At 39.4% G+C, this 16,584-nt stretch overlaps 2 protein-coding genes across 23 annotated transcripts in view; both read right to left on the bottom strand.

The window, feature by feature from the left end:
- PARD3 (par-3 family cell polarity regulator) overlaps positions 1-16,584 on the bottom strand; it is a 760,426-nt gene that overhangs the window by 438,403 nt on the left and 305,439 nt on the right. For all 21 annotated transcript variants that reach the window (XM_053573215.1, XM_053573201.1, XM_053573216.1 and 18 more), the window contains exon 3: positions 11,480-11,660. In XM_053573215.1, the coding sequence (XP_053429190.1) occupies positions 11,480-11,660 (181 nt within the window). The remainder of the gene's footprint in view (positions 1-11,479; positions 11,661-16,584) is intronic.
- LOC128573004 (prothymosin alpha-like) lies at positions 7,470-8,776 on the bottom strand. Of its 2 annotated transcripts, XM_053573224.1 has the most exons (2): positions 8,305-8,776; positions 7,470-8,256 (listed from the first exon to the last, which is right to left on the bottom strand). In XM_053573224.1, the coding sequence occupies exons 1-2, from the start codon at positions 8,654-8,656 to the stop codon at positions 8,153-8,155; spliced, it is 456 nt and encodes a 151-aa protein (XP_053429199.1). In that variant the 5' UTR covers positions 8,657-8,776; the 3' UTR covers positions 7,470-8,152. The 2 variants fall into 2 exon arrangements, with proteins under 2 accessions (XP_053429199.1, XP_053429198.1); XM_053573223.1 differs by having other exon boundaries at positions 7,470-8,776.

The raw sequence follows: 16,584 nt of genomic DNA, 5'->3' as shown, positions 1-16,584 counted from the left end.
GGATTGCCAGTCACTATTATTAAGTATAAAATACAGTGGACTCTCCACAGCTGACCACCTCCTGAAGTTGACCTACTTTTCATAGACTGGACATGCACCCCATGAACCTATCAGTATAGCAGGCCTAGTTCCTTGTGTCAACCACCTCTGTATGTTGACCAGTTTGTGACAGTCCCTTAGGCAGTCAACTTCCCAAGGTTCTAACGTATTATTAATATGTGAAGATTGTTTAAAGATGTAAATGTTTCACATACATACAATTACACATAAGGGCCAAATGTTTAGTCTACTTAATTTAGAAATACTGTTGCCAAGTAGGAACTGAAAGATGCTTTGGACCCAAGACAGGTGTTTGGAAATGCCACAAATAAATGAACACAAGGATCTTGAGGCATAGTTAATTGTTCGTGCATTTTTGGTAATACCTCTGCTTATGTGGACTAGGAAGTCCTGAGCTGCAGTTATGAGACAGAAACACACACATACACACACACACTCTGCTGTTGTTTTACGTTACTGAGCTTCAGTTTCCAAATGATAAAAATAAGGCAGGTGGGCTGGGAGTTCCTAAGGAGCTGTTACACTCAACAAAGTTACGAAAATCTTTCTCAAATATCCCTTGTTCAATGTATCAATGGCCTCAATGGTGAAAAGCCATGCACATGTCTAAATTTTCATGTGCTCAACAGGAGGAAAGGATCTCGAGTAAAGTAAGCAGATATAAGTAACAGTACACTGAAAAGACGGTAATGTTACTTTAGAGTGTTCCAAGGCAAAGACCACAGAGGAAATGTTTCAGCCCAATGAAGCAGGTGATCACTTATCTTTTATCAGCAGGTTTTAAAGCCTGATATCACTTATGATCTGATAAGGAAAATATACCTTGTTCATTTTTTAATGGATGAAGCACAAGAAGAGAGAAACGTCCAATAATTTTAGATTACGTAACCGAAATCGCCATGTGTTGACAGCTGGCTATTAAACTGGAAATCTGAAGGCTAAAGTAGACCTTCTTTGGGATATCAAATAAGTGAGAAAGATTTTATTTATGGCATTTAAATGGAGTCCTCTGGAACAGACAACGTGGTTCACAGACAGCGCGCCTGCCGCTGAACTGCTGTCGCCTGACAGCCTGTCTTATCTGCCAAATTGCTCATTAGGTTTGGCAATTTTCACCTGCGCCTCCAGTTTATATTTCAGTGGGGAATAAACATCAGTCTGCTTTTACCATCTTCTGCAGCAAGCTTCCAACACCCTCTTCACAGCATGGCTTGCCCCCCTCCACCTGCAGCCCTATATACATACCTTGGATACACACCATTATTCTAAAAATGTCAACTCAGCTTCCAGCTCTGGAGGCTAACTTAGCTTAAATAAGAGAGAGCATGCAAAACAAGCCTCATATTACAATATGAAATGGGCTGACCAAAAAAAAAAAAAAAAAATGCATAAACCATGAGAATTAAATTTTTTTCCCCTTCGATGCTCATTTCAGAGAGCATGTCTGAGTGGGGCACAGGTGACAAAGAGGGAGGACTCCTCTTCCAGTTGGATCTAACCCATCCAACCTTTGTTATTGGTCTGAAAGAAGAGTACTCCAATTTATAAACAAACAATAGAGGTAACTTGGCAACCAGAACAAAGAGGTAACTGAGAGCACCACTCAGCTCTCTGCCTCAGCCTTACTCTACTGATCCCTGCCAAGGAGCACTGTGACATTCAGAGGCAGATCAATACCAAAAAAAGAAAAAGAAAAAAATAAAACAAAACAAAGAGATATTTTATGGGCAAAAAGCATCAAAGATATAAAACAAAATGCCTGAAACCCCATAAAACAACTCCTGATGGAATACTGTTTTTCATTTTGCAGAAGTGAAATATTCACCACTAACCCTGCAATTAGCTAGAAAATTACAATAATTACAGCAATTTTGTATCCCATCTCCAATCCAATTAATAGATATATGACCTTGTCAACATGTAATAATCAGATTGCATCTGTAACAAAACTGGATGGGTTTTACATGCTGAATAGAACTTGCGTGGTAAGAAGGCAATTATTTGAAATCCTGAGAATACCATTTGTATGCCATGCTCCATTTCACAAGTTAAAAGGAAATACAATACAAATATTATTTCTATTCTTAATATGTATTTAAATCAGATCAAGAAACTAATATTCTAATACCAGTTATTGTTAAGAGGATCAATCTCCAAACCAAAGATCCTGGATCTCTTAGGAAGATAAAATTAATCTGTATATCACTGGGTAAGAAAAAAAATGAAGAGATCAAGGAGGGAAAAGAATGCAAACTTATGACACAAGTCCTCTATAATAATTACTGATATATGAGTGCTAAAAATTAAGAAGTTAGCAAAATCTAAATTAAATAATATTATAGAAAAAATAACTTTCCGAGTAATGAATAAAAAGTTAATAAAGTTAACATAACTTAGGCAAGGTTAACAGAGATAAAAGATACAAAAGTAAAAAGGAAAGGTAATAATAAATCATACTTTTGTTTCCCAAAATGTTGCTGCAGAAGTTTTACCACCGTCACTAAGGAATATGCCATTTCCAAAGGAAACCTAAATTCTGGGATGAAAAGGAAACCTGCCATGATTTTAGAGCCAGGCTACCCCCAAATGCCTGAATTCTATAAACATTCCTTGAGAATTATGAAAAGAAAAAAAAATAATAAAGTGGGGGAAAAAAAAAACCTCATGAGACAGGGATCCATGATTTGCATATAACCTGCGTGCACCTTCAGTCTCTCTAAGCCTGACTTGTCAATATTTTAAGTAGAGATGGCTAAACATCTATCACAAAAGTGGCTCCATGGCGGCACCACAGAAAGTACTGCATCTCCCTAAGGGGCATATACTTTAGTTACCTGGGATGAGAATTGTCTCAGCCCTTCAGACACCCATAAGAAGTGGGTATGTACTCAAGGGTCATCAGTATTTGGCCAGGTGCGGCAGCTCATGCCTGTAATCCCAGCAATGTGCGAGGCCAAGGCAGGTGCATGGCTTGAGCTCGGGAGTTCAAGACCAGCGCTAGCAAATTAAGACCCCATTCTCCACTAAAAATAGAAAAATTAACCAGGTGTGGTGGCACGAGCCTATAGTCCCTGCTTCTTGGGAGGCTAAGGCAGGAGGATCGCTTGAACCTAAGATTTCAAGGTTGCTGTGAGCTAGGTTGAGGCCATGGCACTCTACCCAGGGTGACTGAGTGAAACTTTGCCTTGAAATAAGAATAATAATTATTACTTTATTATTGATATTATTATAGTGGGAGAGACTAGCAAAGACCAAATTGCCTAGAGTCCAGGAAAGTCATGATTGTACCCTAAACAGGTCGCCTTACTTTATAAAGTAATTTTAAAAGACCACACATACACATTAAAAAAATTACAAAACAATACTTAAGTATCACCTATCCTGGTTTTTTTAATTAAGATAAGGTACAATAATGGGTAAAAACTTACAGGATGACAAACAGAGCACATTTTAACATTGTGACCTTGATTGAAGGTGACAAGGAAATGCCTCTGGGGAACAAATCCTCTTGCCGCTCAACCAGTTCCTGTATCATTCTTTTCAACAAAAGGAAAGATGTCATAAGCCAGTTGTGTGCCCACTAATATAGTAATAATAATAATTTTTGATGAAGAATCACGAATTGCTATTTAGCAATTAACTGGAGCAAGTTCAAAGAACTGGGTAATATTGCTGTGACAAAACTCTACCTACTCACTAATTTTTTGACCCTGTTCCCAACTCAGGAACAATCAGAGAAAGCCAAATCTACAACTCTAGTCACAAAGTATGTCCTTGTTCTAGGTATCCCATCCGTAGGAGCCTGTGCCAATAGCTTCCAATGAGAGAACATCCAACATTCTAAACATTTCTAAAGCTTTCCCACTTCTCTGCTGGTCTAGGGGCATAGTGGTCGGCCCCTCTGCCATAGCCAGCTCTGAATAAACAACCTTTGCTTGTTCTCATTTTGAAGGTCATCATTTATTTTCACACACAAAAAAAGCAAAACCTGTTACATATTTGTGCTATTTGAATCAATTATATGTTAATAATAATTGTCATGATCACATTAGTATATTTAAATTTCACAGAAAATTTAAAAGAATTACATTTTTAATATAGTTTCACTGTCGCAGTAAAATACTAAAAATGAAAGATACTGGGTTGAATTTTTGAGCTTCTTGGAATATGGGGAGAGAAAGTTCAAGGAGAAAAAAATATTTCCGTAACCTTCAAAGAATTAAAGAAGTGCCTTAAGTGCATATATTTCCTTTAAAAAGGAAAAACAAACCTTTGTTAAGGATAATTTTGAACGCATACAGTATACTAAATCCTTATGGAACCCGTTCTCCACTTCTTCAGACTGGATTATTGTGAAGCAAATTCCAGATACATCATTTTAACACTAAATAGTTCATTACGAATAATTAAAAGATAAAGTTTCCTTAAAAAATAATTTCAATAATAATATCAAACCAAAATAATAATTCCTTAATACCGAATACCCAATTAGCGTTCAACTCATCAGCCTATAATGCCATTGTTTTAAGCCTCACTTAAATCGGGATTTAAATAAGATCCATACATTACAGTTGGATTTTATGTATCTCAGAAGTCTCTATTAATCTCGAAGCTCCCTCTGCATGTCTTTTTCCACCCCACAATTGGCTTACTGACGAACCTGGGCCATTCGTCTTACACGGTTTCCCACTGTCTGGACTCGGCTGACTGCATCCCCTGTGGTGTTAACAGGCTCCTTAGCCCTCTTCCCTTCCTGTAAATTGGCAGTTGGATCTAGATGTTTGATCAGATTCATGGTTAATTCCTTTCATCAAGGCTAACTCATAGGAAGTGTCCAGTTCTTCCACCAGGAGGCACGTAAGGCATGATGTCTGCTTCATTATCACCCTTCTGTATGTCCACAGTGGTCGTCTGAGTTGGTTCTTATGCTGCCAGAACAGAGCACGTGAGACTGGGTAATTTACAAAGAACGGGAAGGGCTGTTCTCACAGTTCTGGAAGGCTGGGAAGTTCAAGATCAAGATGCTGGCATCTAGTGAGGGCCTTCATATTGCATCCTCACATGGAGGAAGGCAGAAGGGAAGGAGAAGATGAACACAGTGTCCTCACACAGCACGCGAGTGGGAAAGGTCCATTGCCCCCTCAAGCCTCTTTGCAGAGGTGGTGCCATCCACCTGTGAGGCAGAGCCTTGATGGCCTGAGCACCTTCCACCAGAGCACACCTTCTAACACCACGGCTGTGCGGGAGGTGAGATTTCTATGCCATGAATTCTGGGCGGACACATTAAGACCCAACTATGATCAATACCTAGGTCTATTATTTCATCAGGAGTTGTAAAACAGTAATATTCTAATACTCTGTCATTAATCTTCATTTATTTCTTGGGATACTTACCAAAATATTAACCTTGCCCTCATCTGTTAGCTGGTTATCCTGTGATACCACTCATACAGGAAACGCAGAATAGAGGCCTATTCTTTCCTTTACTGGTTTTCAAAATAATAAATTGGTTCCCTAGCATCCTTTACCTCGCTTGCCGGCTTATGTGTTAGGAACGCAGGCTGTCCCTAGTCCTACTGATGTTCCAATCATCCCGCTGTTGGCTCCCAGGCTCATCAACACAAAGTAGTGCGCTTTCACGGCGTCTTTGTTTGCTAACACAACATGATGATCCAAGTTCATCTCCTGCATTTTCTGTCCAGAACGGGAATTCAAGCCTTTCTCTGACGATCTCTGTTCCCTTTTACATGGGAGCTGCTAATGTCAGAGCACAGCTGGGATGTGGGAAAGGGTGAGCTACTGGGGTGGTCACTGAGTCTAGACTGTTTCTGTGAGCACAGAACTGCTCCTTTCTTCCACCTTCTCTCTTTCTTTTAAAGAAATAAAACATAATGAACTCGGCAGGACAAGTCCTATCCAAGGTGAGGAATACAAAATTTTTCTTCTCCTCGAACATATATCTGGTCTCACTTTTCATCTACACCAGTGTTTTTGAACCATATTTTAATTTCCTGCCACACCGAACCTATAGTTAAACTTCTGTGGCACACTTAAATCACATTGATCAAAATAAAAGAATAAAAATAAGAATATACTCACTGTGCTTTGAACATCTTTCTTTTTTCTTTTCTTTTCTTGTGAGACAAGAGTCTTACTTTGTCCTCCTCGGCAGAGTGCTGTAGCATCACAGCTCACAGCAACCTCAAACTCTTGGGCTTAACTGATTCTCTTGCCTCAGCCTCCTGAGTAGCTGGGACTACAGGCGCCCGCCACAATGCCCAGCTATTTTTTGGTTGTACTTATCATTGTTGTTTGGCAGGCCCAGGCTGGATTTGAACCCACCAGCTCCGGTGTATGTGGCTGGCGCCCTTAACTGCTGAGCTATAGGCATTGAGCCTGAACATCTTTCAAAAATAATTTAATGAATGATCTTTTGAAATTTTTGCAGCACACCTAGGATCCTCTCACAGAGCCCTGCAGTACACCAGTTGAAAATCACTGATCTATGCTAAGAATCCTGGCCCTTCAGTGACACCAGGCATGACAAATGGAATATTATTATTCGTCATTTCCTTCTCCCCATGCTTCCCCCCTAAAACCTAAGAGTAACAATGCCAACAACAAACAGTTTAAGGCTGTGTGTCTGGCAATTCTGTTTTTCCTTAGGGTATATGTGCCTTTGGACAGATAAACAAATGTTCTGTAAAGTCCCTAAAAAGAGTTACATGTGGCATGATGGGGTTACCAACTAGATATATATTTATAATTAGCTAAATTCAGATTCAATTTTTTATTTTAAGAATTCAGAATTACTATTTGTGAACATGTTGTTATGAATATTGAGATTCTTTTTTTTTCTTTTTTAAACAGTCTTACTTTGTCACTCTCGGTAGAGTGTTCTCATGTCAGAGTTCACAGCAACTTCAAAGTCTTGGGCTCAAGCGATGCTCTTGCCTCAGCCTCCCAAGTAGCTGAGACTACAGGTGCCCACCACAACACCTGGCTATTTTTTAGAGATGAGGTCTCGCTCTGGTTCAGGCTGCTCTCAAACTGCTGAGCTCAGGCCATCTACCCATCTCAGCCTCCCAGGGTGCTAGGATTACAGTTATGAGCCACCACCCCCAGCCCCAATATCATTCCCTTAAAACGTTTATTTTAAAAATTAAAATGGGATTATCTTATAATGAGGACAATATAATAAGGTTCCAATGGCAAAACAAGGTAGTATAAGCCTAGCTTCTACTCCATTTCCTCCACCTCTGTCTCTCTCTTTCCCTATTATTTTTTATGGTTATGCTATTTTCTTGCGTTAAACCTAAGACGCTTTTAGATAGTCTTTCACTATGTGGTTTCCCTGTCATTTCTTTTTTTTTTTTTAGAACAACTCAGCAAAATAAAATTCTGGTTTATTGTTGGACAACATTGTTTCACACATACATCAAACAGGCCAAAAAAATAAATAAATAAACAGCAACTTTATAGACAAAAAAAAAAAGGAAAAAAAAGAAATCTTTTATCTTTGGCCTTTTTAACCATCTCATACAAACCAACTGCTTACAGTACAGCTAAGTACATACACAAAAAAAGTTACAGGAATGCTCAGAATAAGATTGTTTTTTGTTGTTGTTTTTGCTTTTTTTACAAGGTTTTTTTTCTCCTTTGAGATTATAATGAACATGGTCACACCACAAGTAAAGTCAGAGTCAGAAGTAGGACAGAGACCGCTCTGAAGGCTGGTTTGGTCATCTGAGATCATTAAAAATGGCTGACCCCTAACAATATGTACAAAAATATAAAATGCAAATAAAAAATACAAACAAATTTCCTTTTTAAAGTACTTTTAAGAAAAAAAGCTGGGCCTTGGAAGTTTTGGTTCTTTTTTCCTCCCCTGTTGCAAATTCTCGTGGTTTTGGTTGGGTAGTGAGGAGCGCATGTCATCTGCGGGTGGCACTGCCTGTGGTGGGCGGGCGGGCAGGCCTCTCTACTCGAAGGTGACCACGTTTAGATTCTGAGACGGGAAGTGGAGGGTGAATAGGTCAGGGTGGCCTTTTTTTTTTTTTTTTCTTAAGTTTAACTTTTCCTTTTTTGCTGTCTAGTCATCCTCCTCAGTCTTCTGCTTCTTGGTATCAACATCCTCCTCCTCATCATCTTCAGCTGCCCTTTTGCCCATGGTGGCCTCAGCTTCCTCATCTTCATCTCCATCCTCTCCTTCACCATCACCTTCTTCCTCCTCTTCCTCCCCACCGTCTTCCTCTTCTTCATCGACCTCATGGTCAGCCTCCTGCTCCCCATTTTCCTCATTAGCGTTCCCATTAGCAGGGGCATCTCTTCCATTCTCTGCCTCATCCACAACTTCCTTCTTCTCCTTTAAGTCCTTGGTGGTGATCTCGGAGCTGGTGTCCACCGCTGTGTCTGACATGGTGGGGCACGTTGGTGATCCGATGCGGGGGATGGAAAAGAAAGCGAGAGTTCGGGGACCCTGGCGATAAAGCTGCCGGAGTCCGCAGCGGCGGAGGTGGTTGCGACGAGGAGGAAGCCGGACCCAGGAACAATGCAAAGATGGCTTTTCAGAGCCGCCAGTGGGGCTCCCTGTCATTTCTTAAGAAACTACTTCTGTATGTAGAAAACCTTACATTTTCATTCTAATAGTAAGTATGCTAATATTCTGGGTAATACTACTCAAAGTCCATCTTTCCTTTCCAACTGAAAAGAAAAATTATGCTCTATACATTTTTCTCACCTTCCACCAGTTCTTTACAGACCAAAGGGAATGAGTGAATTCATTCAATGGAAAACACACAGGAAGGGTACTGGTCTTTACTCAAGGTAAAAATTATTTATTTATGTGAAAGTCTTTAGTAATCCTGCCACTAATTAGAATGGACTATTCCTCCACTGAGCAAACCTCTATGTAGTGTGGGTGTCTTCACTTTCCTGTCTGTAAGGAAGGAAGACTACGAACCACAGCCCCATCCAGGGCTCGGTGTCCAGCCTGAGTAAATGTCATTACTACAACAGGAAATGACGTTTTAATAACTAGACGGCTAGTCGCAAATGTACCTAGGAGACGCATGCCATGTACTTACCCAATGCCGCCAAGTTCTTAAAATCTAAATCACCACAGTGGATAAAAATCAAAGCAACAGAATAGGATTTGCGTATTCTCTCACTGGAGGCCCCAAGACAACACATACACCACATACACTTCAAACGTAATGTCTTTTTCTCAGTAAAAACAAGACAAAAGAGACATTTGGGGTTGAAAACAGCATTTAAATTTTAACACATCGAGCCAGCCACACATGGATGGTTGTGTGTGAAGAAGAGATTTTGTTGAGTCCAGAGAAGACCAAGAATATAAAAATGGGTGGACAGTATGCCATTTCCAGCTCTCAACATCCACACAGAATCCGCCTTTCCTCCAACATTTCACACGGTGTGGCAAATTCAAGGCCCATTTTGCTTCGGAAAACACACAAATACAAAATGACAATAATAACCCGACACGAATTTTTGTATTTAAGTATATACATGAAGGTATAATTACCCACACACTATTTTCCAAACTCTAGATATCTGAACACCTGCACAATTAGTTAACTAAACTCTTCTCAAATTTAGGCAATCTATTGTATTCCTAGGCTCCCTGCAAGCAGATATCCATTAAATCCTGGGCTTAATGAGCTAGTATATAATAAAAGAAACTGGGGTAAAATTGTGTACCAACCACACATCACCTTGTATGCTGTGCACTGTACCTATCCCACATTTTTAAAAACCCTCTCCAAAGTAAATCCAGTATCAGACTTTATTTACAGTAGCAAAGAAATGTTACTTCCACATTTTAAATTAATTTAAAATATATTTGCTTGTTTATGTGTATGACCGACCCTACATATCCTGCATCTAAAGAAACGACCAACTAAAGCAACTTCTAGCTACATTTCTATGCCACGGTTCCTGGAAAAGATTTTGTATTACATCCGAGTCTCATCATAGAGGGCAATTATCAGAAGTGGTCAGCACCAGTCTTCCTCGGAACAGAATCTATTAGGATGTGACTTACATGTCCCATTTTGCACTATTCCTTCTGAATTCTCTACACATGTATATGCACACTTTTCGTGTAGGTTTCGATGGTCAACCAGATGCATTAATTTTTCAAATACTATCCTTTCCCTATTCTTCTTACACATGCATTCAGAGCAGAAGTGGTTCGTTAATATCTACAAGCAAAAATATGCCATTGCTACCAATGCAAAAAAAGAAAATGAGACTAAGGATGCACTGTGGAAGAATAAACTACACATTCTGACTATTACCTACATTCTGTATGCTAATTTTTTATAAGAGGTCTGACAGTTACTTTTGTGAACTCGTCCTAGAAAATGCGCTACCTACCTCCTTGCTGACTAGCACTGTGGTCACCAAGCAGCAAGGGGAACGTTTCCAAGGGGATGGAGTTTTTCTACAGTGCTGCCAACATAAGTGCACAATGGCAAGTTCTCAAACTTTGTATAATGACAGCTCTTATGGTCGTTTCAGAAAAAGAGCTCCAAAATTGCTTTGAAGGGTGGACTGAGCACTGGCATCAGTGCACAGCTTCCCGAGGGCAGTGCTCTGAAAGTGACTGTAGTGATATTCAACAATGAGGTAGGCAGCTCCTGTTCTAGGATGAGTTCACAGATTGTCGGACATCATGCTAACATCTATATCGTTACACATCTGAAGATCAGCTGAAGACTATCAGTCAGTGAACCCACACCACCAAATTTCAAATACCAAATACAATTTCTAGCACAAGTACATCACTTTTCTGAATAAGCCTCCCAGGAATGGCTAACAGAATTCTTCAAGCAATATCCTGAAACAGAAACACTGTGACCTAGGATTGCTAATCAAGACTTACTGTGCTATATTCTTTTTTCTTGAGGTGGTATCATAACAGCAGTTTCTCCAGATTACTGAAGGTAACTTTGGCCCTACGCTCCCTTCTTCCCCAGCAATTCAGATAAAGTTCCAATACTACAAATGATGGTTGCAATGGAGTCGGATGTTAGTCAAAAATGCTATGCTTTGTTCCTATGCAAAGGCTTTTGATTATTTCTGTTTCTTTCTGCATTCTGATACAACATATGGAAAGGAAAGTTCCAGTTAATTTTACCCGAACTATTGTTCTTATTCATTTTGATTGGCCAATTAAAAGTATACTAGTCTAAAGTAAAGCAAGCCCTATCTATTACAATGTGAAGAATTGTCTCCTTCTCTTACAAAAGACATTTGCCCTGATTCTAAACTTAATCAATTTTTGATAAAAACAGATAATGAATTCCATTTGCAGGAGCATGGATGGATAACAAACGTTGGTATCCCTGTAAATTAAGATGACATGTGCAAAGAAGAACAAGCTTCCACTTACTTGCACGAAGGACGGAAGGTGTGACCTCAATTTCACTTGTTGCTTGATAAGGCTGAAAGGCGGAAACACTGTTGGTGCCGAGCTCGCTACCAAATATCTCTGGGCTCTGGGTACCGGTGGAGCTGGCACTGGTGCCATCGCCTCCATGATGGGGATCTTGCTCATCAAACACAGCCACCAGCTGGAAATGAAAGGCAGATTCATGTTTATCAGTAAAAGCATTTAGATTAGTACCCCCCCACCAAATTATATTATTTTGACATAAATCTTTAGTGGAAAAATACTGATATTAATGACCCTGGAATATTAAGTGTTAGGAAGCAACAGCTCAAAGGAAAAAGTGTTCCCCCTGAATTTTGATGCTTTGCTTTTACATTTCTAAGTTGTATAGCTCATAGTCAGAATCCTATGGGTGGGAAACAGAAAATATTAAAAACTGCCTGCTATCATGGCAAGTGGAGGCAAGAGTGGATTTAAATCTTTTCTTAATATAGGATATATTGTCAGGTGGACAGGAAAGACGCAGAAGAGAGTGTGTGTGTGTTTATGGCTATACGTGTGGAAGACAGTATTAAAAACTATGCCTGTATTGGCTGTTTGTACATGAGATATACAGGAAGGGCAAAAGGGAATGAACGAAATAGGTTAGTCACAGGGAATAAATAGGAACAGGGATAAAAGAAAGAGGAACTGGGAATGCAGTATCCAATAATGAGGCAGAGGAAATCAGGAAATATCAGACAACCAAGGGGACGGACAGTTTAGAAAATAAACAATACTCTTAAGAAGTAGCAAGGTCATGAGAGTAAAAGAAAAGGCAACAAACTGTGCAAACTGGAGGAGCCTGAGGAAAGAGAAGAACCATATGCAATGTGGTGTCCTTAACTGGACCCACAGCCAGAGAAAGGGCATCAGTGAAAAAAGAAGTAGAAACAAAAGGAGTTACAGAGATCAGGGGACAGGACTGATTCCACATGATCACCCGCCTAACTTCTGACAGTGGTTCTATCATTAGGAAAGATAAGAGTCCTAGGGGTAGACAATGAGTATATGGAGAGACGCTTATTATGCCAACTTATCTGCAGTATAAAATTACTACAATTACAAATTTGAAATGTTATAATGTATATATACAGTACTAAAAATAAGATAAAATAAGAACTCATTCCATGTCTTCTTATAACTAATGCAGTTCATAAAACACTAAAGTATTTCTTACAAATCCCAAGGACTAGCACATTTCTAAAGAACAGTAATGGCTATCACCTTGTATAACTGCCCAACAAACCCACGCCTAGCAACTAAGCTGAGCATCCCCAGGAAAGAACCACAGTTACAGTCAAAATGTAGCCCCTCTCTTCCACTATTTTCAACTTCCACTATTCAAAATGTAGCCCCTCTCTTCCACTATTTTCAATAATAATACTATCGCTTAAAGGACAGTAAAAAAAACTATAGATCATGAACAGTAATTATAATCCTATTTCATAAACTTTTATTGGTTTGAACAAATGCTACTTCCATGAACATTTATATAGCATCAACCCATTCATGAAACAATAAAGGAAACCATTATAAGGTCACAGAGACATGTAGACAAATAGTAATCTCAGAACCCTGCTGAGGTTTGATATACAATTAGCTGATTAAATAAGCTGGAAGGAGGGTAAGTAGTAAGAAGAAATCAAAGGAGGATGGATAGCTGACCCACTGAACCTTATAATAAGCAACATGAGTGGGAAAAGAAACCCCTAATAGTTACAAAACTATACAGAAATAAAATCACATACAGCCCATTAGATTGGGGATCAGCAAACTTTTTCTAAAAAGGGCCAGATTGTAAATACTTCTGAAGCTGTGTTCTACTCCATCTTTCACAACTATTCTATGAACCCACTGTAGCATGAAAGCAGCCATAAACAATATACAGGCAAGTGAATGTGGCTATGTTTAAATAAAACTTTATAGAAGCAGGCAGCAGGCATGGGCCGTGGTAGCTCAATGACCCTGCACTAAATTGCCCATCTTTCTAAGTAACACAACCAATATTAAATTTTAACTTTGAAAAATAAAACACGGTAAACTAACACTATTGCTAAGCTCATCATCAGGATTTGGGGCTTCCAATTTGATTTTAATATCATCGTACTTTTTGCAAGGTATGTGGCTTACTATGCATTTTGATGATATTAAGTTTTGACATTTGGGGGTTTAATTGGAAGCAAATGAAATTCATGATTTGTTATTAACTTTCACAATGATGTGTTCTCTCAAGAACCACGTCCTTTCTGTGAACTGAAAATTGAGTTTAAAAATTACAAAGAACGAGTCGTTAAATGCCACACATGATGGAAGAGCTTATACATGTATATTAGTTTCAATAATTATCTCCAGCATTTTTAGAAAACACAAGTATTATGAAATCTGGACGGTGTCATGAACAAATGCTGTTTGAATTTCAGTGGCAGAATCACAGTTGGTGATTCAGAATATGCCAACAACATACAATTCTACAGCTTTCTTTTAAACCAAAATTTGAGTGCCAGGTGCAGATATGAAGCAATTTTGTGTTAAATTGGGAAAGATATTTAATTTTAGAAAACCTATTCTACACAAATACATATAATAACACAGAAAAAAAAAAAAAAGGCAAGACCTTCACAAAAACACCACATATTAAAAACCTCTATCATGTCCTTCAAAAAGTAAGGAAATGTCTGCTTTTAAATTTATGAAACGTGACTCAAATCCATATTTTAACAGATGGAACCTTCAATGCTGTCCATGAAGTAGATCGTTTTTTGAAAGTTCATTTTTATTATTAAAATATTAGTCAATCTCTCTTCTATTCTAATAACCCATCACGTCTCTATGAATAAAAGGCCAAATTTGGACAACACCCGCAGTAAGCCAAGTATAAATAAACTCTTAAACACCACCACACGTTTCCCACCTACCTTAGAACAGTCATTTTAATCCTCTGAAACATCAGAGGACTCAAACAAAAAATATGTTATATAAATATCACAGATCAATGCTTACAAACCACTAGGATCTAGGCAGGCCTCTCTAATGCCCACAACTACACACAGTATTGGTTAAGAGCACGGAATTTGGAAGCAGAGAGAGCTACGTTCAAAACCAGTGCTGACCTCGTTCGTATTTTGGATGACTGCAGGTGAATCCACAGAACTCTCCAACATCTCTAAGCTGTGCATTCCTCATCTGCAAAGGTTTGGTAGGCAGAATAATGGTCCCCCTGAAGTTGGCCACATGTAAACCCTGGGAACTAGTCAATGTTACTTCCCACAGCAAAAGAGACTTTGCAGATGACATTCACGCTAAGAACCCTTAGAGTTTAGGTAGAGAAGGTATCCTGGGTTATCCAGGTGGCCCCAACTCATCATTAGAGTCTAGGAAAAGGGAGTGCCTTCACCTGGCCATAGCGAGAGGTGTGATGATGGAGGGAGACCACATTGGTCACTTTGAAGTTGAAGAAAGGAAGCCCTGAGCCTGGGCTCTGAACAGCGTTTAGAAGCCAGGAAGTCAACTCTCTCACGGAGCCACGAGAAAGGAGCTGTTCTAACCTCAATTTTACCCTCATGAGATCCATGTCAGACTTCTACCAAACAGAACTAGAAGTCAATAAACTCGTGTCATTTTGAGCCACTAGTTTGTGCTCATTCATGACGGCAGCAAGAGGAAAGAAAACATAATGGCATGCCTCCTCTCTCTACTAGTGTCAGTGAAGAGAGAACGTGTATCAACTTGCAGAACACGGTAAGCACGCGTTTACTACTGTTAGCTTTTGTTACATTATACTGTGGTGGTTGATATAGGTGTGATTTTGTGATGGCTCTACAAATTAAAAAAGGAAAAAAAAACAGAAAAGGAAAGAAGCAGCCTTGTTAGAAAACACTTTGTTCAAGACATCACAACAAAATGAAGACCTTTCGCAGATGGTGACACTGCACAGAAGAACGCAGAAGTCATTATTTCACCTTACAGAAAACCAAAGGCTCGTGGAGATGAATTTGAGCAGAGTGAATCTGAGATTGGAAATCAAGTCTGTCTGCAAAGATCATTTCTCCAAATCCACCTGCCCCTGCACCATCTAACAGAAGGACCAGCATGTCCTGTCTACGGAACATCTAACCTCAGCAGCACAGCCCACGGGGAAAGTGTGGATGATGAGCATCTGCCAGGCTTTGAACAGGATTCTGTTTATCCTTCATCATCCCAAATTAATACTCCACCTTATCCAAGTACTACAGTTTGGGGGTAACCACAGTGATTACAAACAATTCCATGCTGGTGACATCACCATTCTGTCTTCACCAGAGAGTTTAAAACAATCAAAGGAGCTTGCAGATTTTCCTTCACAAAGGAAAATGACAGATGACTTCAGTCAAATAATTGTCTAAGTGCAATCTGGAAAGACTCCCACTCCACACACGTGAGAATCCATTGTACTGCCACTTCCTGTGAGTAATCTCTCTGTTTCTTCAGTTGCTTTCTTTCACGTACAGGCTGAATTTATCCAGAGAGGTGCATGTCCTTTGGATACTCAGTATTAATATATGAGATTGTTTAACTATGAAACAAAGACCAATAATTCTTTATAGCGGCATCACATTTTTGGCCCTGGAGAAGGTGCAGGGGTGTCCAGCTTTTTTTTTTTCTGCTCCACACTGGAAGAATAAGAGTTGTCTTGAACCACACATCCTCACAGTTTAAAAAAAAAAAAAAAAGGTCCATACATACCTTTCACAGTATCTCAGACAAGCAAACAGCCCTCAAATAATTCCCATGTGCTGGCCCGCAAGCTGCAGGTTGGACACCCCCGGAAAGAATGTGAAAAATACAAAAAACGTGACAAAACCTGAAGCTGTCTCCCACAACCCCCTCTTCATCTAAGAAATATGAGTGACCTCAAATGAATAAGCCAGACTCTATCCCTACACCATTTGGCACACAGAGTCAAAGAAATTCAACAAAAAACACAAAACAAACCGCATATCTCAGAACAACAGGAGGGAAATTTCATGGGCAGATCCACCTAAAAAGAATTAATGCAAAAAGAAAAAAAGCACAGGCGGCGCCTG

This window comes from Nycticebus coucang, chromosome 20, assembly GCF_027406575.1.
Source record: "Nycticebus coucang isolate mNycCou1 chromosome 20, mNycCou1.pri, whole genome shotgun sequence".
Lineage (NCBI taxonomy): Eukaryota > Metazoa > Chordata > Mammalia > Primates > Lorisidae > Nycticebus > Nycticebus coucang.
Note: the sequence above shows the minus strand (reverse complement) of the source record. Positions and strands in the feature narration are given on the sequence as shown.

Excerpts from the sequence above, each read along its gene's own strand:
- LOC128573004 (XM_053573223.1), bottom strand. The coding sequence starts at position 8,656 with ATGACAGGGAGCCCCACTGGCGGCTCTGAAAAGCCATCTTTGCATTGT.